Source organism: Neopsephotus bourkii, unplaced genomic scaffold (genome assembly GCF_033783945.1).
Source record: "Neopsephotus bourkii isolate Nb327-2 ecotype Australia unplaced genomic scaffold, CSIRO-AGI_Nbou_v1 NB_620, whole genome shotgun sequence".
NCBI classification, from domain to species: domain Eukaryota; kingdom Metazoa; phylum Chordata; class Aves; order Psittaciformes; family Psittacidae; genus Neopsephotus; species Neopsephotus bourkii.
Window position 1 is genome coordinate 1702661 of NW_026901120.1, and position 27353 is coordinate 1730013.

General features: G+C 40.0%; 1 protein-coding gene across 1 annotated transcript in view; it reads left to right on the forward strand.

The window, feature by feature from the left end:
- The window catches only part of SPOCK1 (SPARC (osteonectin), cwcv and kazal like domains proteoglycan 1), a 281728-nt gene that overhangs the window by 187219 nt on the left and 67156 nt on the right, over positions 1 to 27353 (forward strand). The window contains exon 6 of the mRNA XM_061352067.1: positions 5864 to 5996. Coding sequence (XP_061208051.1) covers positions 5864 to 5996 — 133 coding nt within the window. The remainder of the gene's footprint in view (positions 1 to 5863; positions 5997 to 27353) is intronic.

The window sequence follows — 27353 nt, forward strand, 5'->3', positions numbered from 1 at the left end:
GAAAATGAAAAGAATCCCTCATCTTGCAGAGCACATAACCTTGAGCACCCTGGGTCCCAAGACCCTTTACTCTCTTTCAGGAGTTAGTTGCTAGCTGGACCTAGCAGGATCCATGTATGAATCTTCATGACATTTTCCCTGCCAGATGTGTCAGGGGGTTTTCTTGCAAAACATATTGCTGTACTGAAACTTTCAGCCTTCCCTATACCTAACTGACAGGTTCCTCCTGTTAATGTTGTTTTTTCCCCCCATGCTTATTTTTACGCTGCCTTCTTACTGTTGGTAAGAAATAGAGGGTTGCCTCTTCCTCTTTCCTTGGAAATACCTATTTTTTGGTTTAATTGGAATGACACCTGATACACTTTCATCTCAACAGTCAAGATTTTCCTTTTCACTTCCCTAAATTCTTCCTCTCCATCTCTTGCGTCCAGCCTGCTTCCTTCAAATAGTCCTGTGGCTACTGGTGCTCTCCAGCAGCGAACAGATTGAATTCCCAATATAATCTCATCAGTGTCATTGTTTGAAATGACATGCATGCAAGTAGAATATCCATTTACTGTGGGAGAGTCTTGAACAAGCCTCATTCTGCCAGAGGGTCCCCAGTCGCCACCATGCCCCGTTAAGAATCTTTGCACATCTACAAAAATACAGTGAGCAGAGGCCTTTTATTTCATATGGCTCTTTTAAGCCAGATCTGTTAGGGAGCAGATATAAAGGCAGCGAGAGAAAGTAATCAACAGCCTTAGTACAATCAAATAGTTGGAATTATTTCTTTGAATAATGAAATCAAAGCAAGTGGTAGGATGCAAGTCCAATGGGACAATGGGATGATGCTGAAATACAAGGCAGCTCTGCATGTTATTATTTTTTGTATGTGAGGGCATAAATTCCAGGTAAAACAATTACTCTGATCATCTCTCTGTTCTCATTTTACAGTGTTTGTATTAAATAAGGAGTCATATTAAATAATTGCAAGGCTTAGCATCCTTTTATTTTTCAAGGCAGTATCTGTAGACTCTTCACATATCTAGACTGGTGGTGGCTCAAGGTATATACAGCTCTTATCAAAAATATGAAAGGTTGTAGAAATGAGGCCAAACTCTTAGCTGTAATAAACAGAATACAGAAATGATTCAAACAGAGAAGAGAGCGTTGCCATTTATGGTGGCAAATTTCAGCTTTGTCCTTCTTTTCCACAAGAAGAAGAGAAACAGTTTATGCAAAGGAAAGATAGCAACAGCCAGGCACTGCTGCGTTTATCTTTAGTGTGATAAGCTTCCTTCAGGCAGACAAGAACAAACTGTGCACAAGGCATGGAGAAAGTACAGGGTTTACATTTCAAACTCTTTCTGCAGTGAATCTTTCCAGCTTCAGGAAACCAGTTAAGTTTCCTCTTTGTCAGAGCTCCTTTCAGCTTCTAAGGAAGCACAGATACTTGGTACCTCCTTTGGTGCACTGAACCCTTTAATTTTATTTCAACAGGGCTTGACTGATAAGTAGTTGTAAGTGACATGTGGCATTTAGTTTAGTTGCTTGGAGCAACCTGCTCTGGTGGAAGGTGTCCCGGCCTGTGGCAAGGGGTTGGAACTGAATGAGCTTTAAGGTCCCTTCCAACCCAAACCATTCTATGGCTCCATGGGTTTGACAAACTGTTACTGAACCAAAGGCAGAGCTCAGACCCCCCCAGCAGGCAGTCTCAGTGGCAGGAGCTGGTGCTCTCAGCCAGCAGCATCCCTGCTCCAGCAGCCAGGTGGCACCAGGCTCAGTGATTAGCATCCCTGGGGCATCCCTCAGTGATTAGCATCCCACAGCTGCAGCATCACAGCTCTCATTAGGGCTCAGCTTCTGGCTCCTCAGGGTGCACCTGAAAGCTTTTAAATCTTGAGGCGAGCCACTTTTCCTGCAGCTTCTGAGCTCCCTTTCCGCTGCCAAAGCTTTGTGCTTGGAAGGCCTGTGTGGAAGTGCAGGTGCTTGTGGCTGGCTGTGCAGAGCTCACATGTATGGTCCTAGCATCTGGCTGATGGCATCTGGAAACCCCGCTTCATTCTCCTTGCTCCTGTGCAAGCACAACAGATGTAGTCTCCCCGTATTTTCACAGCATGTGGTAAGTAGTATGTCTGTGCAATGAGTAATGAAGTTGAGGCAGCGGGCGTTCTCCCTGTGTGGAAGTGTGGATGTTTTCAACCTCTGTGATTTCTTTATGTATTAAAACGTTAAAGAGGCTGAATTCTGTAAGAAAGACTTAACTACTCCTTAAATCTTACACCTTTCCATGCATTGATTCTTCAGTCTCGAAAACAAAAGCAAGTGGAGGTCGCTTGTAACTCTAAATGCTTGAATAAGATATTCATGTCTATTTGCTTCTGGAATACTGAAAATAGGTGGCCCTCTTGTCCTTATCAATGTAGCAGACTTTTACCCCAGTGGGGAGTTTCTGGTTGGTTCTTTCTGCACAGTGGTTATTTTCTAATGATTTGTAGCAGATCCATTCAAATCCGAGTCTTAAAGCAGGATTAAAGTAGGATAAATTGTCAGGAGAGAAAACAAAAAAGGCCTAATTTGCTTTGGCCTGGCTTGCTCCTGATATATTTATTCTAAAACAAGATGATTAGCATAGCAAAACATGTTCCCAGACTATGTGAATGTGCACTTCCATTGAGAAGGGATTTGCTGGCTGTGCTTATGGCAGCCAGTGTTCTTGCCTAGGTTTTAATTTGTTTGTTTGGATGTTTGATGTGTTGTTAGGGGTTATAGGACTGAAAAGCTTCCAAAAGTCTTACCCAGCTTCTCAAAAATACCAATCCAGGAAAATACATGTTTACTTTTGGAAAGTAGATGTTCTCTCTTTGGCAAATAGGTGCTTACCTGTATTTTTGGCAGGGGTGTGGAATCTGGGTATCCAGTTAGAACTTTCAGCTATTGCTCACTTGGCCAAGCTGGCAGAAATCGGTTTTGACTCACTTCAAAGGCCTTTTGCACTATTGATGCTGACAAAACCGTAGCTGCAAAAGAATATATTCATTTTAGAAAGCCAGATTGGTTCTTGGAACCAAAATGGCTCCTGTGGTGTGCTGCTAATCGCATCACACATGCAGAAGTCAGGGCTGCTGCAGGTTCTTGCAGCAATCCCCTGCCTTGGTACACACGTTATATGAAATACTTCAAAATTGCAGGGTTTTTAATAGAATGAAATGGTTTGAGATGTGCTCCCCTGTGAATTGTTCTTGTCGTTAAATATGACTCTCTTTGGAGAATAAATTCCCTTTTGTTAGCAAAAGAAGATCCTAAAAGGGGGATGGGGATAATGTTTCCTTCAGCATCTGTGAGACACTGCAAATTGAGCTCAGGTGAAATCATTATAGTTCCTAGTTAAGGGTTAGGCTCTGCTTTTACACACCTGGCTGGCTGATGGCTTCAAGGCAGCTGCAGTGAGAACAGAGCTCAGGCCTAAGGCTGTGCATGCTCTTTTTCCTCTCAGTAAAGTGATGAAAAGGTCCACCAAGCTTGATGAGGTGCGGAAATGGCTTGAAATGGAAAAATTAAATTGCTTTATCTTTTTAAAGTGATGATGGGAATGTGGAAAACATTACTAGCTGTAGAAGAGCCTTTCAGTAGAAACTGGCTTTGCAATATGATTCTTACAGGTCCCTTCAAGATCTTTGTTAGCGAAATGAAGAGGGAGGTGTATGTAAGGCTGTGCAGACAAGGACAAGCAGACACATTCAGAGTGGACTTTTAAGATTATAGTGTAAAATACCTGAATGCAGTTTGGTCCAGAAGTGCTGTACAATGTATTGCACATTTGCCACTTAGAGCCTCATGAACCTGTGATTCAGGCATCAGCTGAGCTAAGAACTTCAGTCTACATTTAATTTTGATGAGGTGTTTGTTAGTTCAGTCGCTCATCTCCATCCTGCATCTTTTGCAGCTGATGGCTTTGATGACAATGGCACTAAATTATACACTTCAAGATTAGTATTTCTTAGCTGGTTTTTCCTATAACTGGGACTAAAACGTTCTTTTTAACAATTTTACCCAGAGAAAAGGGTATGTCTTTTGAGATTATGGAAATCAAAGTTGGAAAAGGTAAAAAAGTCCTTGTGCTACGATGCATCCTTCTGCTGTCTCCAAAGCAAAAGCACAGCACCTTTCATAGATCTCTCAGCCTCTGCTCATCAGTAGCTACAGTACTACATTAAACGTTGGTTTGATACTCGGCTTGTGTATTTCTAGAAGTACAGGCCTGTAAGTAGGGAATGAGGAAATTTCTTGTCAAGAGGAAAAGACAAAACTGCCTGTATCCAAATGGAGCATAAGATAATCATATTTTAGTAACAAAGCATTGTTGGAGGTAAGGAGGCTGCAGGAAAGTCACTCTGGAAGATTAAGTGGTTTGTGCAGCCCCAGCATAAGAGAGCACATCTGCAGAGAGGTATCTGGGGTTCAGAGACAAACAACAACCCATCTGCAGCATTTAGCATGTGGTGTAACAGTAACCGTGCAAGGCAGAATGCATCTGAAAGAGGAAAAGCTGCTCTGTGCATTAAGAAAACTTCTTCAAAATAACAAGGAAATTTAGTCTTAAGTACCGGGCTTCTATTTTCATAGTTTATGATATCATGATTAGGTTCCTTCTGTGGACACAAGTTTCTTAATAGTGCTATTCATCACTGACAAAGGTTAGACTTGGAGAAAGCTAGAACTGAGTTGAAAGAATAGACTTTTTATTATGTTAGCAGCTGAATGTGTCATTACATCAGAGTCAGTATTGTGTGGCAAATTGCAAGCTGTAGTGAAATTGCTCTAAAAACTATCTGTATATGTTTTTCTCAAACTCTGATGAAGTCATTCAGCAGCACATTGAAATGTATTTCTAGCTGAACTGTTATATCCGATCTTTTTCTACTGTGGCAAAAGAACAGATGGCAGTTATTTTCCTTAGTCTCCAGCAAACCTGATGCGATGCCTTCCCTTGTAAAGCCTTTCGAGTGAAAAACAGTTACACGTGGCCGAAATGAATCTGCATTGTAACATTGACTTGTGGTTTCTAAAGCAAACTTTTAATCAGCTTGAAACAGTAGGCTGGTGATAATTACTTAATGTGTATCAGTCAAGTAGATCATTATGACAGGAAAATGAGCTATTAATCAGAATCAAGTGCACACGTTTTGCAGTAAGTTTTCAGAGCAGATGTCTTTTCATAGACGTTTTTAATGGAATAATTGAGTGGTCCATGACTTGAGGACAACTGCAGTCACTCCCATGGTACAAAGCCATTTGTGGATTTGGAGATGCTTCCTGTTGCTTTATAGCATTCCTGGGGGGACAGTGATTGATCTGAGAATAACAGCTGTTCCGTAGCTGGCATGTGGAGAGGGCTGCAGCACGTGCAGTGACAAAGTTGTTTTATATGGTTTTTATAGGCATAATATAAATTGCAGTGTTTTTCAAAGGGTTTTGTTTTCAAATCGTCACTATCTTAACAGTAACTTGGTAACTTGGAGGAAGCCTGGTGGAAATGTCTCTAAATACAACCTAATGTAACATTACTTGCCTGCTTCACCAGGAACGCTGCGTACTGCAACAAAAGACTGTATTATTAAGTGAAGTCATTTGTAGTTATAAATCAAAATGAAGCTGCCAAGTATTGTAAATGTAGGACTACCTACCAATTTATGACTTTTTAGATTGCCTGCTCTACTGTGCCATGTTATAGAAGCATTCTTAAGAGCTATATTTTATTTACAAGCATTTTAATTAATGCTCTGTTGAAAATCTGGCCTTTCCTTATTCAGAGAAGCTTTTTTTTTCTTCTATTTTATACAAGCATGGTCAAATAAACCTGGTGTCTCTTATTTTACAGCCTTCGACAAAAGAAAGGGAACTTGGCTCAGAAGCACTGGGCTGGACCAGCTAACATAGCCAAGTGCAAGCCTTGCCCCATGACGCATGGCAACGCTGTCTGTGGATCTGATGGACACACATACACTACCAGGGTGAGTTCTGCTGGTGACCGTGTTGGTAGTGATCATCCAGGCTGTAGTATGAAGATGAAATAGCTTTCATTAACAGGTGGCATTAAAGAACAGTTCTACTTTAGTTTAGGAATATTTTTGTGTAAAAAGTGCTGATAAATGTAAGTTTGCTCATATTTGAGAAAACAGCAAATCAGAATGACACATCAGAATCTTGTCACTTTCATGATTCATGTTACTCTAACTAGCTCGTTCTTGCTAATGAAGTGGAACACTTTCAATATTGATGATACAACAGAAAATTCATTTGACCAGATGGGCTTGCTCAGACGAGGATTTTGGGATAGTTCCTGGTTTTAAGGTTTGGTCTCCAAATGCCGTGATAACTTGGCAGTATCATTGTTCTGTGGTAGTTTTGTGGGGTTTTTTAATTAATTCTTTTCCCAGGCTGCATGGATAACATATTACAGTTCATTTAAACCACAGTTTTAATAGGCTTGTGTGCCAGATGTAGCATGTATGGTACCAGCAAAGAAGTCCCATAACCCAGTGGGGCTAAATTGGCTTGTTGTTATATTGAAAATATGACTACCTTAGGGTTTTACTTGGTAAAAGAAACTGACTTCACAGCCATTCAGCAATCCAGATCTCCCATTAGCAAATAAAGCCTTTCATGTCTCAGATACATGTGCAAAAGCAGCACTTTAGGCGCTGGAAGTTATGTTTAGGGAATACTCCTGAGGTTTTCTTCTCTTCCTGATGCAAAGTAAGGCTTGACAGCCAGTAAAACTATCCCTTAAAATAAAAAATACAACCTATGCCCAAAGAAAAATAAAAATCCAGGAAAATAAGATGATCAAGGGAAAAGAAAATCTCTGCTGTGATGTTAACAGTGATGATGATATTGCAGCTACATTATGTTCTCTGACGAGCAGCTTGAATTCCTCATCCATTAATGGACACAGTATTAAAATGCTGCCATGGCTAATTCATTTCAGCCTCTCTTCTATTCTGGCTGAAGGATTTCCACAGCCAAAGGAGCAAATCAGCAGTAACTCTCTCATCTTGGCACATACAGGCTGCAGAAAAAGGGCTCCAAGTTGCCACTCTTTAATATCCTCCTGGAGTATGTAATGCAGTAATTTAGCATTGGTATTTAGGATTAAAACTGGGCTCATTTTGAAAACAACTTTTTTGTCTCAACACTTGAGAGTATGTAAGGCTCTGTAGTAAATAGCTTTCATTGCATATTCTGGCATCGTACTGAGCTCATTTCTGTGCAACTTCCTTGCATCTGTTAGTTCTGAGTCTTCTTTTCTGACCTTCTGTATTTCTTACCCTAAGATTCAGATGCTTTTCATAAGAAGTTCTGCCAGTGTCATTAATTTGCCAAACTATTGTGACTACCAATACAAGCTTGACAACTATAATTAAGACATCAAGCAATTCCTGTTCCTGACATGCTTGACGATCAAAGATGCACCACCCAGAAGTTGTCTGTTTAAAGGAGCCTCTTGAAAGATTCATTCAGAGGACACTTTGTCTCATCTTCTTTTAGTGTGTGTTTAATTATCCATTCCTCTTTTCCTAGCAATTGAAAACTGCAGCATGTTGTTGGCCTCTCAAGTGCAACAACCTCTTTTCCACAATCTTTTTGCATGCTCTCCATCACTGCTTGGGGACGAGAGGGTTTCGTTGCTTTCTGAGTACTGTTCTGCAGGGGCAATTACTTGTCATATTGTGTATTTGTAGTTGCTTTTTCTAAAGCTTTCTTTCGACTGAAGGCTCCTCCAGTGTCATGATGATTGGCAATCTTTCTGTAGCATCCAGTCCTAGCGAGTGGATATGTGTCTGATTAACCTTTATGGAATCTCAGAGAGATGCTGATAGCAATGGTGTTACTGTTTTCTGTACAGAGTACATTGTAAATCTCAGAGTACGTAACCTGTAGAACATCATTGTTTCTACAACTGCTTCTAAAAGCTCTGCTTCATTGATGCCTCCCCCAGAAGACAGATTTTGGTAAATGAGCTGAAAATACTTTAGACAGAGTGTTAAAACTAAATGGTATATTTTAATGTCCTAACAAATAACATTTTTATGGTCAGTAATGATCTTGGGTTTGTGGTATCTTTTATAAACAGAATAAACTGCTTCCTTCAAATTCACCGGCAGTTTTCACCAGATGCTGTAATCCCTCTTTCTTGCCCTTAGGTCACTAAAAATCAAAGCTTTTCTTTGGCAATTTTCTTTCACATGCAGTGCTGTTGACATATATTATTTCTGGCACTGCACTGGTGGCATGACATAGTATTGACTGTGAAAATGCAAGAAGGTGGACATTTGAGTGTGGGCACTGCTTTGCATCTGTGTGTATGTATTCATACCTGGCTCTGCATCAAGTGAATGTGTAATGATATTCTGGGCAAATGACAGTATTCCTGCAAAGCCTGTAAACAAAAGATAGAGAGTGGCCACTGCATTTCAATGGAACAAGCCTTCTGAAATGGTACATTGGCTATCTACTCACACAGGCAGCATGCACATACACCCCAGCATTCTGACCCAGCCTGGCCCAGTTTGATTTTTGCCTTTTCCTGCCAGCACAGCAGGGGGTTTGGGCTTACAGTTCATGGCCTGGCAGAGCACCATCAAAGCATTTCACTAATGACTGGGGGCTACCATTCAACACTATCAGTCATGTTTGTACCAGGGATCGCTCTTAACATGTTTTGAACTGTTAGAGGTAAAAATGAACGAAAAGGATATAGCAGAAGTATGGTTGACTGTGGTAAAATGCAGCTGAAACTTGGGTGTCAGTAAATGCAACGAAACACACGTAAGAGAAAACAACCAAATATACACATCTCAAGCTCTTATTTAGCTACTTGATCTCAGAATAATTCTGGCTCTTTCTTGGAAGACAGGGTAGACCTAGAGGCAAGAAACTAGAGAGAATGATCCAACCCAAACCACTCAATAATACAAGGATCATAGGGGAAAATGTGAAATGTAAACTACAAGCCACCATTCAAGCTTACTGGTTGATATAGAGGCTCGGGATTTTTAATGTGGTCTTTCAGTTGCACCAAATACATAGAAGCCTTCAGGCTCTCCACTAATTTCTTGAGGACTAGTCAAAGGAATAGTTCTCTCTTTCTTTGAAAAAGAAATCTTCCATTGAGAAATATTTAAAGGTGTTGGTTTCCTACACAGAGGTAAATGGGAAAATGTTGAAAATGAGAAGTCCATACCCAGATCTTGTGCTACAAGGGATTTGAAAGTGTCACCTAAACTATCGCAGTAAGAGACACAACGTACAGAGTACTTTGATGGATCTTAAATTGAGTCACTTCATATGTGAGAGTTGTACTGCTTGAAAAATCTCATCAGTCCTTAAGCATTAAACATTTCTGGTTCTTCTGAAGTGTCTTCAAAAGTTGTCTCCATTGTTGACTTGAATTGTTTCATTTGCTTCACACAAGTGCTGATGTTGAAGGGGATGAAGATGTTTGGCTGGGGTTTTTATTCTTGTTTGGTTTTCCAGATGACAGACTAATTCTTCTGGGCGATGAGATTCTTTAGTCACACCAGTAATTCAGTGCTTGTGCTTGACAAAATCTGAGCACAGATGTGGCCTTTGTCTACTCAGTCCCATACTGTTTCCAGCAATTGTTCCTAGTGTTTTTTGGTTTACTTTCACAATTTAGTTATATTTCTGGAAACCTTAAAAAGTCTCTATCACCCTTTCATGTTACCTTTGCACTCTATGGGCTTTAGGTTTGCACTGAGTCTCTCTAGCTACTGCTTGAAATGCAGATGTTTTAAAATGCCCACGTTCTCTGTCATATAATAAGACTTCATGAAAAAGAGATGGCTGTTTCCTGAGCATAACAGCTCTGTTTAATACTCTGACAATACAAAGCACCTCCACAGTCTGTTGCAATCTGAGTTTTCAAAGCTCTTTAAAGTACTAATGAATTAAGCTTATGAGGTAAGTAAGCCCTGGGAAGAGCACTATGTAATTAGTTAATGTTTTTGTCGGCAACACATTAAGATCTCTGTAGCTGTCAGTTTTACAGGAAGTTTAATTAAGCTATTTAATAAAGCAATTACCTGAACATGGCGACAACTGCACTTAAATAATCAGAAATTGAAAATCAGGATGATCTTAAATTCTGAAACATACAACCTCAATGACTAATAGTCCTTTCAAAGATGGAAAGGTACATTGGTATAATTATTATGCTTCTAATTAGGTACATTGTTGTTGTGCAAAGTTTAATTAAATCATTGCAAACTAATTAAGGCCGTGATCATGCCTCTTTTTGTCTGAAAAGGGAAAATTGCCTCCTATTGTCATAACATTAGGTAACAAATTTGATATTGAGGGGTGTGCAAGAGAAATAATTTTCTGACAGTCTTGAAATGAGAGGGAAAATAATGACTGAAATAATGATGCTAGTAGTTAAATGTGTGCAATGTGAGTGCTGCTGCATGTAATTAGGAGGAATCTGTATTGAGAAGCACAGTTAATAAGGATTTGTTAAAAGTCGCCAAGTGTTGAGTATTTAGTGCAACATGGTTTGGTTTTCCATAATCCAGTCATTAGCTGGATTACCTGTCCTTTTGCTGTGGGTTGCTGTCATCCAGCTGTGGTTTTGCACATCTTTCCCTCACTGTGGTTGGTTGAAAGCATAACTTAGTCTTTCCTGATGGAAAACAAGATACAAAGCAGAGGCTTAGAAAGCGTTAAGAGCTGTCCTGCCCTCAGTTAGATGAAGAGTTGGATTAAATTCTGTATTAACTTTCATCTTTTGTTTGGTTTCGTAAGGGAAAATTAAGGAAATCAGTGCCAGAGGGTATGCTGTGGGGAGTAAGGGAAGATTAAGACAAGGTAGGATATGGTTAAAGAAATCTGTGGAGAAGAAAATTAACTCATCCTGATGCATTTGCTCCTTGCACAAAGTTTAAAGATTGTTGATGAGGGGGTACAGGAATAAATCAGTTTCTCCTCTCCCCCTGCTCTTTTTCTTCATCTTCTTTTTCTCGATGTATAAATTCTTAGTTTTAATCTATGAATTCAACTCATTGCTCTGAGTTCAAAGTCTAAGCCTGACATAGTCTATCATGGCTTGAACCTGTACATGGTAGATCTGTTATGCTACCCAGTTCTTCCACTGACCTATGTTGTGAGGCTGAGCAAGTCACATTTTCCTCATTCATAGTTTGTGAAGATCTGGACTCTTTCCCTTAGTAAAATACTGGGAGAGCTACTCTGAAGCCATGATGAAAAAAGCTTGCGTGATTTAGGGGTTGCAGGGGGGGTGATGTTGTCTTTCATCTGTATTAAATCAGATGTATTTATATAAGCAATGACATCACCATTGGTAAGTTTCCTGGAGTTTTCTGATCAAGCTGGTCAGGATTTTTAATGGAGTATTCAAATACCGTTGTGTGGAAATCAAGAGAGGTCTTAGGATGTGACTCTTCTGATGGATTTTTCTATGGGAAAAATATTTTACATCATTGTTACTACTTCCTTATAGCAGCAGCTGGGATATTCATTCCTATTTTAACATTCATTCCTATTTCGTTACAATTCATTTTGTTGCAGTGGGGTTCTTAACTGTAGCGATACATCTGGCATGATGCTTTCAGCATCACTGGCTTCATTCTCAGAAATAACAAAGGGAACCCCACAGGACTATGGGAGAACTAGAATTTGCCTAATTTCAAGTACCTCTGTAGATCACTCGTTGGATTTGGGCACATCTGGCTAGAGTATTCCCAACAAGGTGGATGTTTCCTCAGCCTGTACTCTGGGCCACTGAGACTTGAGTCGTATAGTTAAAAAGCTGCGTGAAGCTGGTTTTGTCTAATCAAGCTGGAAGTAATGAAGTTTGGCAAAACACAGAGCTCTGTACTCTGCCCACCACAGCTGCACATTTTATTTGAACTGAAGCATGGGGTGAGCAATGCTATTTGATCAAGTGCTGTTTATCCTAAAGATGTAATGTTGTTGATACATTTTTCTCTCAATGAATGAGCATAGAATCAGGAATAAGGTAGATCTTGATTCTTGTGTACTTAGTAACCCATGCTAACTTCTTAAGATATGTCTAAAGGGTTTCTTTGCATATGCTCAAAGAACAGTATCTTTTGTTCAACCAATGGACTCAGAAATTGCTTTTTTGTCTCCTATGTTCATTCCAATGCTGCTTTCTAGGGGTGTTTTGGCTACAAATAATCCAGGACAGAAAGATCTGTGCTTTCCCCTGGTTAGAGTAACCTTTGTTACACTCTGAGGGCACTGGGAAATCCAACTTTTGAACTCTGTTCAAATAACCACAGAATTCAGCACGTTTTTGAGCTTCTTTACAAATTCCATTTAGTTTTATCTTGAATTGGAGAAGCTTTTGCTTTTCAGTGGTGTGAGAAAGTAAATTCTAAGTCCCAAACAACGTTCTACCAATTTCATATCCTAACTGCATAAAACCTGACTAACATAACCACTGATCTGTGTGTTGTGGCTACTTCTGTGACAGCTTCCCAGCCAAGCCCCATGAATTTATACCTGCTTGTAAGATTTTTCACTTGGCATAATATGAATTGTGAGAACAGCCACAATAGAGGCTTCCGCAGTGAATCAACAGATAGAGGTAAAAACAAGAATGCTGGGCGGTTTTTACGGGGTAAGGGCTGCTTTGTCGTATTGCCAGGTTTGAGATTGCATGAATTAAACAGAAATTGCTAGGACCCAAGGCATGATATACTTCTTTCAGAGACTGGTTGTTGCTGTCCCTTTAGTCTTTGGAGAAGGAGTCTCCATTAACACAGTTGTGCAAACAGGGATTGGAGAATAAAACCCAAACTGACACAAAAAAAACCACCAAGAAATCTTTTTAATCCCATGGAGAATCCTCTCATACAGAGGATTGTTGGTTTTGTGAGAAACTGGCTATTTAAAACCCGGTGAAAGCCACTGGTCAGTGTTGGAAACAGAAGGGGGTTGCTTTGGTTCTGCAGGAGCTGGTGCGATCTCTTGTGTACATAAAAGCAGGACAGAGAAATATTGAAGACATTCTGGGGCAGAGTTAGGTGGATCACAACCTGGTTTTGTTCCTCTTTGGTATAATATTCTTAAAGAGAAAGCAGTTACAATTCCTACTGCTTTGATTTGCACTAAAGCCAGGGAGCAAAAGGCCCTGACAGAAAGTAAAACTTATCCAAAGTTGTATCTCCAAGTTTTAGCAATTATGGGATAAGCAAGTTGGTCTAATTGGGGTATAGCAATGTTTGTCTCTTTTCTCTAGCCTTGCCTAGCAGGGAAAGGATATTTTTAGGTTGTTTCTCCATGTTTTAGCATTGCTCAGTCCAAACCAATTTGGCTTTGCACTGACCGGGCTCTTTGCGATTAACATATTTTGTCAGCTTCAGAATCCATATTTTTCTCTTTAATTCCAGAATCTAGTGTTTTACCATAGTCAAGGCTTGTCCGAGTTGAATGCTTTAATTATTAAGTCCCCAGAATGTGGGGGAGATTGAGATAAAATGTCTCTATTAGGTGTGTTGCTGCAAGTGGTAATTCATTCTTCCTATTAGTTTGGTAACTTGAGTACAGAGAAAAAACAGGTTAAACTCCCTAATAAAAACTTCTCACTGTGTAGCTGCAGCAGTGATGTATAAATACCTTGCTGGGAAACGCAATGGAAGAACCTGTGCAGAATTAAATAACCTCCAGGTCTCCAACAGACGTGCACCATCACTGAGTGACAGGAAGAGGTGAAGTTTCAGGCAACATAAAGTTGCTCCTCTCGCACTGAAGTTCTTTACAAGCCAGTTGTCCCAAATGGCTCAAATAACATTCATAGAGCTCTGTAAAAGCAACTTAGTGCAGTGCAGAAGTCTGTGGTAGCTGTACTGAGTTTCAGCAGTACTCCCACAGGATAATAAAGTCTAAGTCAAACAAAAGTAATACAGTCTTCATGGGGTTTATGTTTGGGTTTTATTGCATTCATTTGAATTGAGTAGATTCGTTTTCTGAGATTCACTTAAATGTGTCTTCCTTAAATTGGGTATATTCATTTCATGTTTACCCACTAAAAGTCTCTAGTAATTAGACCTGATGTATGGTAATGAAGCTCCTCACACTTACATGTAGCTGTTGGCAGATTACAGCTCCCCCCCCCCCAAAAAGCCATCTTGGAAATGGGGGGTGGGTTATGCACATCTGAAAGATTCTTTGCCAAGGTATTGGCAAATAGCAATAAATACCTTGTGATTTTTTTAATGGCAGTCTGTAGCCATATTTTAAGCATGCTAAAATAGTTTTAATATAGATTCCTGTTTCATTCTAGTTTTGGTGGTTTGTGGGAGTTCTGCTTTATGGGAGTAGGTGTTTTTGGGGCTTTTTAGGGGGATTTGTTTGGTTGGGAGTGTGGGTTTTTTTTAAGGTGGGAACTGACTTTCTTTCCATAGCAAACACCAATGCGGGAGAAGAGCAGCATGTTGCAGGAAACGTTTGCTCCCTGTGCCTTTCTGTTTTACTCACATATACTTCTTATGGAAGGATGAAATGTTTAGAATGTCACTGATTTTTCTCCTTCCCATTGATGGGTTTCTCAGTGTTGAAGGCAGTGTTTTTATTTGGGCACACAGATAACTACTGCCAGTGGTTACAAGTCTGAATATGTAACGCTCGCACTGTTGGCTGCTCAGTATTCCAAAAACTCAGAAAAACAACCTAGGGAGTGTTCTTAAATTTATGTGCTGAAGTCTTGCTGAATTAAATGAGACCACATCTCATCAGCGTCTTGAAAACTGAAGTTATGTGCCCGTCTTTAAGCTGGAAGACATAGGCCTATCAGCCACATTTTACACCGTGAGCAAACATCTTAAGTTAGTTGTCCAGATGACTCCAGAAGTTGTTGGGTTTTGTGTTTGCTTTGGGTTTTTTTCTGGTGTTGGTTATTCTGTAGCTGAGGAACTGGAACAGGTTTCCCAAGGAAGCTGTGAATTAGTTGTGGCAGTGTTTAAGGCCAGGTTGGACAGAGTCTTGGGCGATATGGTTTAGTGTGAGGTTGGCATGGCAGGGGGGTTGGAACTGGATGATCTTAAGGTCCTTTTGAACCCAAACTATTCTATGATTCTAATGAAGCGCATCACCAGCAATGACTTGTTTGGGCACATTACCCCAAAGGAGAGAACATTAGATACTGCTAGAAGAAAAACATAACTTGTGGCTTTTGCTTTTCACATGTGTGGAAGAAGCCGGTACTGAATGACAGAAGATGATGTACTTTATTAATAAAGCTTCTACATTAAAATTGCAGCAGGTGCACAGGGAGAAAGGAGAAGCAGTGAGTAGACTGTGAGTTGTGTACTTTGAATTACTGTGTCAGTAATGATGGATGGAGCAAACAATGGAATTTGACCTGTCGCATTATGCTTATGAGGCCGTGAGCCTAAAGGCATTTGTAATTGGCTTCAGCCAGCAATGTTAATGAAGGTGGATTGGAAAATTAGATTATTTGAATGATACAGGCTGCTTTACATTTTTAGTATTCAAAAGAAAAGGCTAGAAACTCAAAGGGACTGAAGCCATAAGGCTTGTTCTTTGTAAACTGTCTCTTGTCCCTGTATAATAGAGGAGGCAAAGGAATACTTTTGAGATAACAAGTTCATACTGTGTATAATATGAGTTATCTAAAATGACTCAATTTTTAAACAGTGTGTGGGAGGTGCAGTGTGCATGGTTTCTACAAACAATAATGGGATTTATGTGTGTATCTTTATATTGTGCATAATGCTCGTATGTGCCCCTGTACTATAACTCGAGTAGAAACTGCATCTTGGGGTTGACAATACACAGTGAGTTGTCAGTGTGGCATGAAATGCACAAGTGAACACTTTTCTTGTGTTTAAAACCGTGTGCCATATAGATGTACAACTGAGTTGGGTTTTGAGTAGCCATGCACAAAGGAATTGTGTCATATTAAATGTGTTTAGTTGGTGTTGGAAAGAAAGCACATTGATATTATATGCATCATACTGAAGAGATAGTGATATTACAGGTAGAACGATATGCACATTTTTGAGTGAAAGCATTTCATTAGAAAATGTCAGTTTAAGCTCAATGTTTTCAGCAGAATCACTGCTCTGAGCTTGCACTCGGACTGAGGGAAAATTTGGAGGGGAACCTGCCTTGGCCTTCAAAACGTCCATACCCAGGGTTGTCAATCAGCTGGAACCGGCTAGTGGTAACTCGCAGGTTGATGGTTCTTGCTGGGGATATAGGGAGTGCTTTGGGAGGGGGGGGTTGGGGTTGGGTTTTTTTCTGTTGGTTTGGGATTTGTTTTTTGCAGGAGAGAGTTTGGGATGTAGAGAGGACCTGGGAATGCTGCAGTGATCAGTTGCAGAGGGTGTAGCAGGTGGTTTGGAACTGATGGTCTTGGGACAGAGTCTGTGGGAAGGAAGAATAGGAATGCTGAGAATATTATAGTGGTGCTGGGAAGATAGAGGGGATATGAGTTCGTAGAGAAACTTGGCTTGTTTTCACTGTTTGCAGAACAACTTACACACACTGGGTCTGTGCCCAGTCACTGGCAATTAGATGATACAAGTGGAATTAATTTTATTCACTGAGGGTTTTCTTCCCAGGGGTAATATTACTCAAAACAGAAAGGGAGATCTCAGCTACTTACGTTCCCCTCATCTGTGATATTTTCATTGTAAATGGAGGAAAGCAGAGAAAAAAGTTTAAAATACAGGGAGTTATACCCATTCATTTCTGTTTCCATATGCTTTGGAGTGTTCTCTGATGGTGTATACTTTTCTTTACCCGTTTTAATGTGTTTCAGCTAGAAATACGTAGGAAGAAAGGACTGGAGTCAAAAATACATTATTCTACTTTGCTATAGTAAAAGATAATGGTATATATTTTGTTCCACGTGCAGGACAGTGGAGGATATTTTCTTGTTAATGCAAGTTTTGTGTTCCCATTGTAGTTACCTGTTCATACTGAGAAAAGAATACAGTGGGTCATTTTAGGTATAGCCAGCTATACTTACTTTTTCTTGTAGGAGATTATGATGAAAAGGTAAGAAAATAAAGGAGAAAGGGAAGTTTCCTAGTTCAGATTTCAGTCATGCTGGTTGATTGAGCAGACATCTCAAAAATCTTTCAGTAACCTGCATTGTCACATCAAAAAAAGACTTTTTCTAAAATGAGTGATTGGAGGGGGAAGGAATGTCAAAATGTCATTTAAAGAAAAGTTTCCTTATGTAGCATGGACAGGGTAAAGAGCCTTTAAAAACTTCAGCAGTTGAATGGAGATGGTGATGGCTTTCTTCAGTCAGTGAGGAAGACACAGCACTATGTTCATTTGCATTTCATGAGATGAGTGAGTTCAAGAATGCAAATAGAAAAGCAGAGGCTTTTTAAGGGGAGAGGGAAGAGACAGCTTGAATAACAGTGCCAATTCCTGTGTAGGGTAGAAAAGACAGGAAAACCTTGTAGGACACAGATCTAATCTGGGGTTCTGCCCAGCCTTCTTGCAGAGCTCACCCCGTAGGACCTCTGCAAATAGATCTTGTGTCCTGGGGCAGTACATGGCAGCAGCATGCAAATCCTCCCCATTTGACGGCATGTCTTCTGCAGATTAACATCCACCCTGTGTGAGCTCTGGGGTGGTGAGCTGGAACTGCTGATGGGGCTCACTCAGCCAGGGAATGTTTCTTTTTGTCCTATTCATGTTTATCTGTCTGCAGAGCGTGGTTCTTGGAAATTAGCCTGTGGTCTAATATTTTGTGTTAATTTATAGCATTTCATTTCTTACAGACATATAATCACATCATGTAATGCCTCTTCTCTGCCAGGTTTGTGTAACAGTTGTGCTTACTATCACAGGGCTGTGCTTGTAGCAATGTGGATGTACTGGTGTGAGTGGGGAGCCTTTGTGTCCAGGCTTTCTCTCACTTGGACTGTTGGCACACAGACAGTGCCACAAGACTGAAAATAAATAAGAAAAGGTTCTACTTTAAAATCTCAGCTTGCAAGAAAGACTATTTCATATAAATGTTGGGCATAGGTGAAGAAAAGATGAAGGGTAGAGAATGTTTCCTTATTGCTTCACAAGATGAGACTATTACCAAAGCTAAATTGTAGTCATTGAGATGCTTTTCATCTTCCCCCTTTGTCTTTCTAAAATGTCTTGAAGCTGGAATTAATCCTACCCTTAAATTTAAAATTCAAGTTGTGAACAAAAAGACAATCCTCAACCTGTAGGATTTATATCTGCACAGACCAGTGCTATTGACCCTGCCAAACAGACTTACCGTAACACTTCAGTTTTAATATTGACCTAAGGTAAAAGTAGAACTGATGATGTTTTCAGAGAGACAATGGAAAGGAAGCCTGTTCTTGAATGGAGGCATTGGCAAGGGTATATATCCAGAAATGCACAGTAATGCTTATCAAAATTAAAAATAACTTTTAAAAGGCAATACAGTAGGTCATACATAGTTAATTCTGTTGTGGATGTGAAAGCTTGGCTCCCATAATTACTATTCCCATTATTTTTGCTCCATTACTTTCACCAGTACTTACTAGGCAAACAGGATCGCCACAATTCATCAATGTGGTTTCTGCACACTCCTCCAATGGCTCAGAATAGACTCCTCACATCCACTGTCACAAGTGTGTGACATTAGTTTGTCTTTTACTGTCTGCAGAGTGTGGTTGTGATAAAAGGTGAGGGTAAATCTGAGGAGGAAGGTGATCTTTACGTATTTATAGGCAGCAATAACACATAGGATTGAGAAGAACCTCCAGTGAAATAAATACTAAAAGGAAATGTGAAAACTGCCTGTGTCCCCAGACTTTTTAAAGCTAAAATGAGTTTATAATAACTCATTTTGCCTGCCAAACAAATGGCATCCACAAATCTTTAGTCATGTTTGGATATGACTTTAACCAGTGGGTGGAAGCGAAGTATACCTTCAGATTCAGTGCATAAATAACAACCTGCATGACTTCTTGACCCAGGTCATAAATAACAGCTTGTTCTTGGTTTTATGGACAACTTTTTTCCTCATTTTGATCTAACTGAAATAGAATTGTAAATGAAAGATCACAAATAAAAACTGTTAATACTTTTTAGCTGTGTGACAAATAGAATTAATCAATGGGATTAATTATCTGTGGAAATGACATTATTACAAGGCAAAAGCAATATCTGGACTATCTATGAATCTGAAGCAGAATATCAAAAGATATAAAACTGAACTCTGCAGAAAGTACAAAATAATTAATTTCATTCACGGGGGGTTCTTACAGGGGATTGTGGATGCACTGTTTGAAAAGCAGTGTCTTATTAAATACAAATTAGATTAGATAAAGTGCTAAAAGCCTCCTGTAGACCAAAGCTTCAACTTGTTAATGAACTTTTCCCCTCTTAACTTTAGATTTGCAAGTTATTTTAGGAATATCTTGCCTTTCACACAAATGAAATTAACTTGCTAGAAATTCCAGTTTCAAAGTCTCTGTGTTTAACATAGATAAGTCAGAGGCACCTGCCACCCAGGGGGGCTAGATGCTGCAAGATACAGCATGAAGCCTGAAGACATTTACAGATCTTATGTACCCAATCTAAATTGCAGGGAGACTGAAATGAAAGGCTGTTTCTGCTGATGCGCTGCACTAGGCTTGAGTACGGTCTGCTTTGTGCTGGATGCCAAACCTGGGACTGTAGGACATGCAACATGACCACATTCTGCTGTGAAGTTGGTATCAAAAGCCTTTCAGTTCAAGCAAACAAATAGTAGAAAATAACCAGCAAAATCCTTTGTAAGGGAAATGGAAGAGGAATGCTAGGCTGTACAGAGACCTCTCTGTATCTTCAGAACTAAAATCTGTCATCATAGAGCCTCTATAGGAGGCTTAGTAGCAGAAGCGTGTTTTATTACTTAAATATATCTTGCACAGGCAACACTGAGTAAAGAAAACCCTTTTGAGTTATACAACTCTTTGATGGGATGCCATAAGGTCTTTCATTTTAAGCCAGTAAATTCCAGAGCAGTAATTTAAAGACTACACTTTTCCTTAAATCTAAAAGCCTGTTCTAAATCTTGTTGTATTTAGTTTGAACATTTATCTGATACGCCTGATCCTTTATTTCCAGGCTGAGTTACATCACCTCCGGGCTTTCTGATGTGCTGTTTGGCTGCCATAAGGTGACTTGCCCAGGAGAAGACACTAGGAGGCAAAGAATGTGGTCAACCCAGTACAAATATGGGCCTAAAGAGGGTGACGGCTTGTGCTCCCATAGGATATACCACTGTGTCTGGTGGCAAGGGATATGTCAATGCTAGCATCCATAGGCAGCATACGTTGAATGGGAAGTTAGTTTTACCTGCTGTAAGCTGCCAGAATAACATTAAATGCTTCAAGCAGTTACTTTTACCAAGCACTGGGATTGCCATTTCATCTCTACATCAGAGGTGGGGTGAGACTGTATCTTCCACAAGCAAAGGCAATCACCCTTTGGGGTTCTCATATGGAAATCTTGTTCAGCTTTGCTAGGATATCAGTGCTTTTGATGAAATTATCCTGTAGATGCTGGTGCTTAACACAGGGGTTAGGTGGGGACACTTCAGTCTTCACAGTTGTTTGTCTACTTTCTTTTCAGCAGTGATTTTACTTGGAGATACTGAATCCAGTCTTGCAGCTCTAAATGTTCCTTCCTACTGATGTCAAAAGTTACGGGCTGCAGGTTGAGGGCAGTTAACTGTTATTGTGTTCACTTATCTATTTCTTAGGACCATATAGCATGTATAAAAAGAAAAAGAAGCTGTTCCTTGGGAAATGGAAATAGGAAATAGGGCATGTAAAGATTAATTCAGAATGCATTTATGAAGCAGGAATGTTATGAGCTCACATGGTCATACACAGACAGCTTTTGCTGTCAAATAGAGTGAGATATTAGGTTAATAAAATGAATAATACATAAATTGATGGCTGTGACTACAGGTTAGGATTAAGCAGAAGACATCTGAATTGAGTCTGCAACAAACAGCTTTCATCTATGCTAAAGACTCATAGCATCAAGGAAAATACAGTAAGAGATGGTCCTTGCTCTTGCTTAATTAACACTTTCCAGTTAGTGGGAAAGGTGATCAGGATTATTGGGGCCAAAACCTGAGGCTCCAAAAGTGCCTAATCCACCACTGCAAGGGTAATGCTGTGATCCCAGACATGTTTGCCATAGATTTGCTCTCCGATGTTGAAATACAGCCTAGTGCCTGATAAGAAGTTTGTTAGGGGGTTTTTCAGTCAGCTTTCTCAGATTACTGCAATAATAGAAAAGTATGAATAATACATGGATTTAGGTGATGTGATAGCTGTAATTCAGGAATGACAGGTGAAAAACTCTTGTAGATTTACAGGTGAAAGTGAATAATATTTCTGCTATGGTGATAAATTTAGTATTATTGTTATCTAAATTTCAGCTGCTTTTCTTCTGTTTGTTGGTTCCATATATTTTTAGTAGAGTAGTTTTCAGACCTGAGTCATAACTACAAAGCAGTAGGAGATCATTTGGAGCAACAGCCAGGCTAATCTATGACTAAACAGTGATTGTGTTGGTTGGAAAAATGAAATGAGAAGAACTAATCACGTATTTCTTCGGGAAACAGCCCTGCAGGTGGTTGCAACAGAATATTTAAATGGTAGTCAGCAATAGTTTCCTGGTATTTCAACCTCAAATCTTCTCATTCATTCTGGCTTCTATTGGGAAAGCTTTGAAAAGCCTGGTGAATTCCAAATAACTGTCTGCAGTGGAGTTTATGAATTTCAGTTGAAATGGCTTGAAGAAAGCTTTCTTTGTTATCACTGGTTATCTCTGCATTGACGTGGTGACTGAAACACAGTCCATCCATGTCTAAAACTTTATCATCTAATTCTTCCTCAGAGAAGATGCTGTGCAACTTCAGTATCAAATCTAGCGGTTTACCAGTAAATTGAGTGACCCACTTAAAGGTACCTTTAGAAGCAAATCTGGGTTGTGAGCTGACACTGAAACTCCACTATCTTCTTCCCTTGGGCAGAAGCTCTCACGACGAAGCATATGCTGTGCTTTAAGGGTGGCAGATTACTCTGTGGGATTTATTGCTTTGTTAATATGCTCAAGACATCGTCTTTCTCTACTGTGTGAGCTGAGAGCACTGTCTGGATCTTTATGTCCCTTGTTCATCTCTGGCTCCCTCATTCTACAACTTTGGCTTTGGGCTGTATCCTGGGTTTGGGAAGAGAATCATTTGCCACCTCCCAGAATATGATATTCTCTAAGCCTTGTGTTTCCTCTGTATGAACAGTCATTTCCCTGCTTCTGCTCAGCCCCAGGGTACTACTGTTGGAGATGTAAAAAGCCAGTTTTGATTTCACAGGCTCTTCTTTATGCATTCAGCTTTTCTGTATAGTGACTTTAGATGCATCTCTGTATCCATGATTTTTTTTTGAAAGGTGAAGAGAAAGGAATGGTCCTTTTTTGTCCCTTCTTTCCTCTCATCATCTGATCCCCTTGTTTTTATACTGTTCCCCCTTCTCTTCAATGGAGAGCTGCTCTGTCTCCATAGATGGAGCTCTCTGCACAGGCACTGTCCCTTCCTCTTGAGAGCTGCACTAAGCAGACAGTCACTTTCCTTGGTGCTAAACTCACTTACAATCATCACCACCTGTATCCTACCTTTTTTTCCACTTTATCCTGGTGTGCAAGACACTCCCATGATATCAATCCATTTTCTAATACAGTCTTTGATATAATAATAGCCAAATAGCCTCCTTGTTCCTGAGCATCATCTTTGTTTTGGGAACTGGGAGGAGACAGTGGGATGAGCCGAGCAGTCACACATCGTTACACAGAGGATATGGTGTGGATATAAAAAGCAACAATGCGTGCAGGGAAAACAGTTTCTTTAGCGTACCCGGGAGGCTGGGAAGGAAAGCCAGTTGTATAATTCATGTTAGGTGCCCTTGCTGCTGATCATGAATTTAGTCTTAATCTGGGCAAATCAGTCACTCTTAGAGAGTGGCAAGGAAATGCAGCACTGGTGATGGGTTGTATTGTGAATATACTTAAGGTCTTGGCTAGAGCACAGTGCTAGCCCAGAACACAGGCTCGAGGCCTCACTAGACAGGCACTCTTGTCAGGGGCAGTCACGACAATCCAATCTTTCTTAAATTAAATGTTTTTCTACCTGGGTTGTTGTGCAAATCAGTCGTGTTTCCTCGGTTTCCAACCATCGGCCCACTGCTCGGGGGATAGATTCCTTGGTGATTCCATGTGCAGGGCTGCAGTTGACTTCTGCACACGGCTGTCGTCCTTCAGCATCATTCTGACAGCACAGTTCACCCGCTCTCATTTCATTTTTAAAGCAAATGATCCAGATCACATCCCCTCCCCAGAACCTTGATGGGTGGAAGCCTCCCTGCTGAGATAAGGCAACAGAGACACGAGAATTCCTAAGGGCAATGAGTGTTTATCCATAGGGCTGGTCAGAATGAGGAGGGACTAATGCCTTTCCTGAAGGATGGAGACCAGTAATCACTGCCTTATTAAATGCCTCCCAATGGAAGTGAGGGCTCAGATGTATAACTGGTTATTTGGGAAATACGGATTTCTTAGTTAGATAAATCTTTTGGTTCTTGAGCTATTTATATTGTAGGAAAAAATCTCAGCCTAATGGGCTGAATCCTCTTTAAAATTGTAAAAGCATTCTCCAAGTGTCTTTCACTGACTTCTGAAGCATGCAAATTTGACTTCAAGCTACAGTTTTATTTAGGTTTCTATGGGGGTAAGCTTTAGCAGGAACATTCTTGTATTCTATTTTGATCAGTCCTGTAATATTACACAGAAGCTGGAGTAGATGGCATTTTCCAGTTCAAAAGGTCTACTAATGTTCACAAGGTCGTCCTACATCTCATTGTAGGAGCACACTTTTAATCTTCTGCAGGCTTAGAGTTCTTTGGGAGATAACATCTAAGTTTTAGTGAAAAGTTTCATTCTTGATTAATTTATATTACAGACAAGAAGAGATATGCATCAAACCTCCTCTTCACAGTGGCTAGCTGGTCTCTGGGAATACGTTATTCCCAAGAATTAGTAGTTTTGTTAGTGTTCAGCCTGTATGACATTTCCTGCAGTTTTACAGGGTTTTTTAATGTAAACTTGTTGGTTTTGAATTTCGCCTATTAAATGGAGAAAAAACTGAGGTGTTTTGAACAGTTGGTGTGTATGTGGTCCATGAACTATTTTCTTTAGTCAGAAAAGGTACGGAATAAGAACAAAGCTATTTTCAGCAGACTTAAAGTCATGCTATAGTGGAGTGAATGTTTAAGTGCTGGTAACTAAACCCAAGTCTGAAAGCCCTCTGTATTAGAATGTATGTTTAGTTCTTTGGTCTGGTTAATTGGGTGTTGTTGTCTCTCTGGATTTAAATATCATCGCTCCCTTTGTACAACCCATTATGTTGTGTGCTGGTGCAGAGCATTTGGTATTTCCTGCTGTAGAATTGGCTGCACTTGAGCAATAAGTATGCCTTTATACCCTTATAAATACATAGGACTTTGACCCCTTTGTAGATGAAAAGAGACATATAAATGGGAGTTTCATTGTATAATTGTCTTACTGAATGGTTTGCAGAAAATGCTAATTAGGGCAGATGCAGTACATCAATACCAGTCAAGTACTTCGGGATCTTGTTTGAGCATTAACAATGCTCTGTTAGCTGCCTGTTTTACAGAATGTACAGTATTCTGTCTCACAATACTAACCTGAATATTAATGTTCACACCTTACCTTGTATTGCACCAAGATTGCAACAACTTCTCACTAGAAGTTGCCCACAGGGTTATAAACTTTCTCGAGAAACTTAGTGCCTTGACCTACAAAAGTGTGAGAGTAAGAGCAGCTTGTGTTACTTGGAAAGCTTTTTTATTTAGGAGGCAAGTGTGCTGTAGAAGTGTGCTTCAGCTGTGGAAGAGGTTCTTGAAGCCTTTACATTTCTTCAGGGTCTATGACCTTTTCCTCTGCTTCCACAAGGACAGATACTGAAGCTATTCAGATAGATGAACTTAACTGAAGTAGCAAAAGTGAAGTCAAACTTGTTGCAAACTGGGATTTCGTGTTTCTTGTTGTGCACTTCATTAAAACAGAAGGGTTGTTTTTTAGATAAGCATTTGTCATATCCATGTCAGATTTCTCAAAGAACGTGGTGAATTAACAGGACATGTTTAATGCAGTCTTGACAGAAAGGTTAATGAGAACTCAGAAGGCAGCAGGGGGGGAAATAATACGTACTGCTCCAGGTGAAAACTACAAGGAACCAGAGTAAGTTGTAATTCAGCTTGTCTTAAACTGAGGTATTTATTTGTTCTACAGTGAATGTAATTAAAAATGCTTTAAGCAATTTCCCCTTTGGTGATATTCCCTGCTGTCTATCAATTCATACTGCAGCAGGACCTAGAAGTCAGGTGCCTCTGAGCTGAATGTGTTCCAGATCAGGGGTGTTCTGCCCTTTGTACTCTGAAGGGAAGAGGATTTGTGCATCTGCCTGGTTCAGACTCTGTAAGATTGAAGCTATATGGCTGAGAAAGGAAGAAGGAAAGGTGAAAATGAAGGCAAAAGTCATGGTTGCATCCTGACGATGGTGCGTGCTGTGGTTTATGCCTAAGCGGCTTTATCCCATCATTGCCCATGTTGAGTGAGTCAGGACAGTGTAGGATGTGGCTTCCTTGCACTTAACCATGACACCTACAAACATCTGGATATTTATATAGCTTATAGAGAAGTCCAACAATTTCCCAGGCCTTCCTCTAAAGCTGCAACAACTTCCATTGAACAGGATGATCAAAGCATGAAGCAACTAAGTCTGAGCCGCCTGTAGCTGGTTGATGGTTTACCCTCTGCAGTGAATGCGTTTCACTGAGCAAGAGAACAACCTTTCAAGAGAAGTCAGCAGTAAGTAAGGATCGCAAGCACAGTATTTGATCTTTTGGGGAAAGCTACCAATCTTGATGATGGTAATCACAGGGCTGCTTTTCCAACTTGATTAGAATCGCACTTGCGACTGCCAAATCAAACAAATTGGCATGTGATGGACGGAACTTAAACCCCCATCAATTACATACACTTGTCTGTCTACAGTTACCTTTGTACTGAGGGCAACCTCATTACTTTTGTCTTTAGTTCAGCTTGGCTGTTGTATGTTTTATGCGTAAAGCTAATGTTATTTCTAAAATCCTCATTTCTGCAGCCAGAGTCAAAATAGCGGAAAAATCAGTTATTCACATGATGAAGCATATGCCAAAGTTCAAGCACTGAAAGTTGTGCTCTTGACAGGAAGAGGAAACAAGATAATCTTAGAGTTTATTGTGTCATCTCATAGGTAATTACACAAGCTTAAATAAAAATGCCATTTGTGCTAATTTAATTATTTTATTCCAAGCTCCATGTCTGCATTCAGTTACAATGTTAGTTGTTGTTCCTGTCTCCGGGCAATGTGATACAAGGGTTGTAAACCAGGGGGATTACCTGCTTTTGGGAATCTGGCTTGCAAGAGGCTTATATTCCAGGATCTTTTCTCTTTATGCATGGGCAGAAGATGCACCAATGCTTGAGGTGCTTAAAGGCTGTGATCCTAAATGCTGTGACCTTCCCGAGAGGTGCCAGCCTCTTAGCTTTTTTTTTCAGTTTCAGAATTTGTATTTTGAGCTTTTACCAGCAAACAGCTTATTTGATCCATTTAAAACATCAAAGGAGCTGCTTCTTGGCTTGGGTACATCTTTAATTTAAAGCAGATTTATTAAAGGCCAAACCAGGGTAATACTGCAAAAGGATTAGCTGTGGTTACTTGATTTCTGAGCAAACAGCCTAATTCTACTTTCTTTGTATGGGTGTATTTCACAGTGAGTCCATTCACTGAGCATAGAACTAGGCCTGGGGGTTGGTTTTTTTCCTTTTAAAATATTTCTTATTGTTTCTATTGTCATCTTTGGAAATCAGAGGCATTGCTGAAAGCTTTAATTTCAAAGGTTAAGCCAGCTTACTCTTCATTGCTTGTTATGCTCCAAAACGCATCCCAAAGCTTCTGCCAAATGTTTTGTTTCAGTGCTTCTTAGCATTGGGGCTTTCAGTTTGGCTTTTGTTTTGATTTCTTCTTCACAAAAATCCTGAGAAGTCAATTAAAAGATAGATTGGCATTCCTAGCACTTAAATCTTGTTGCTATTCTGAGAGCAGCCAGAGCAGTGGTACTGCAGGATGCTGTTTAGAGACGGAGCAAGTCCGAAGTGTAAGTACCAATACACAGTAACAGACAAAA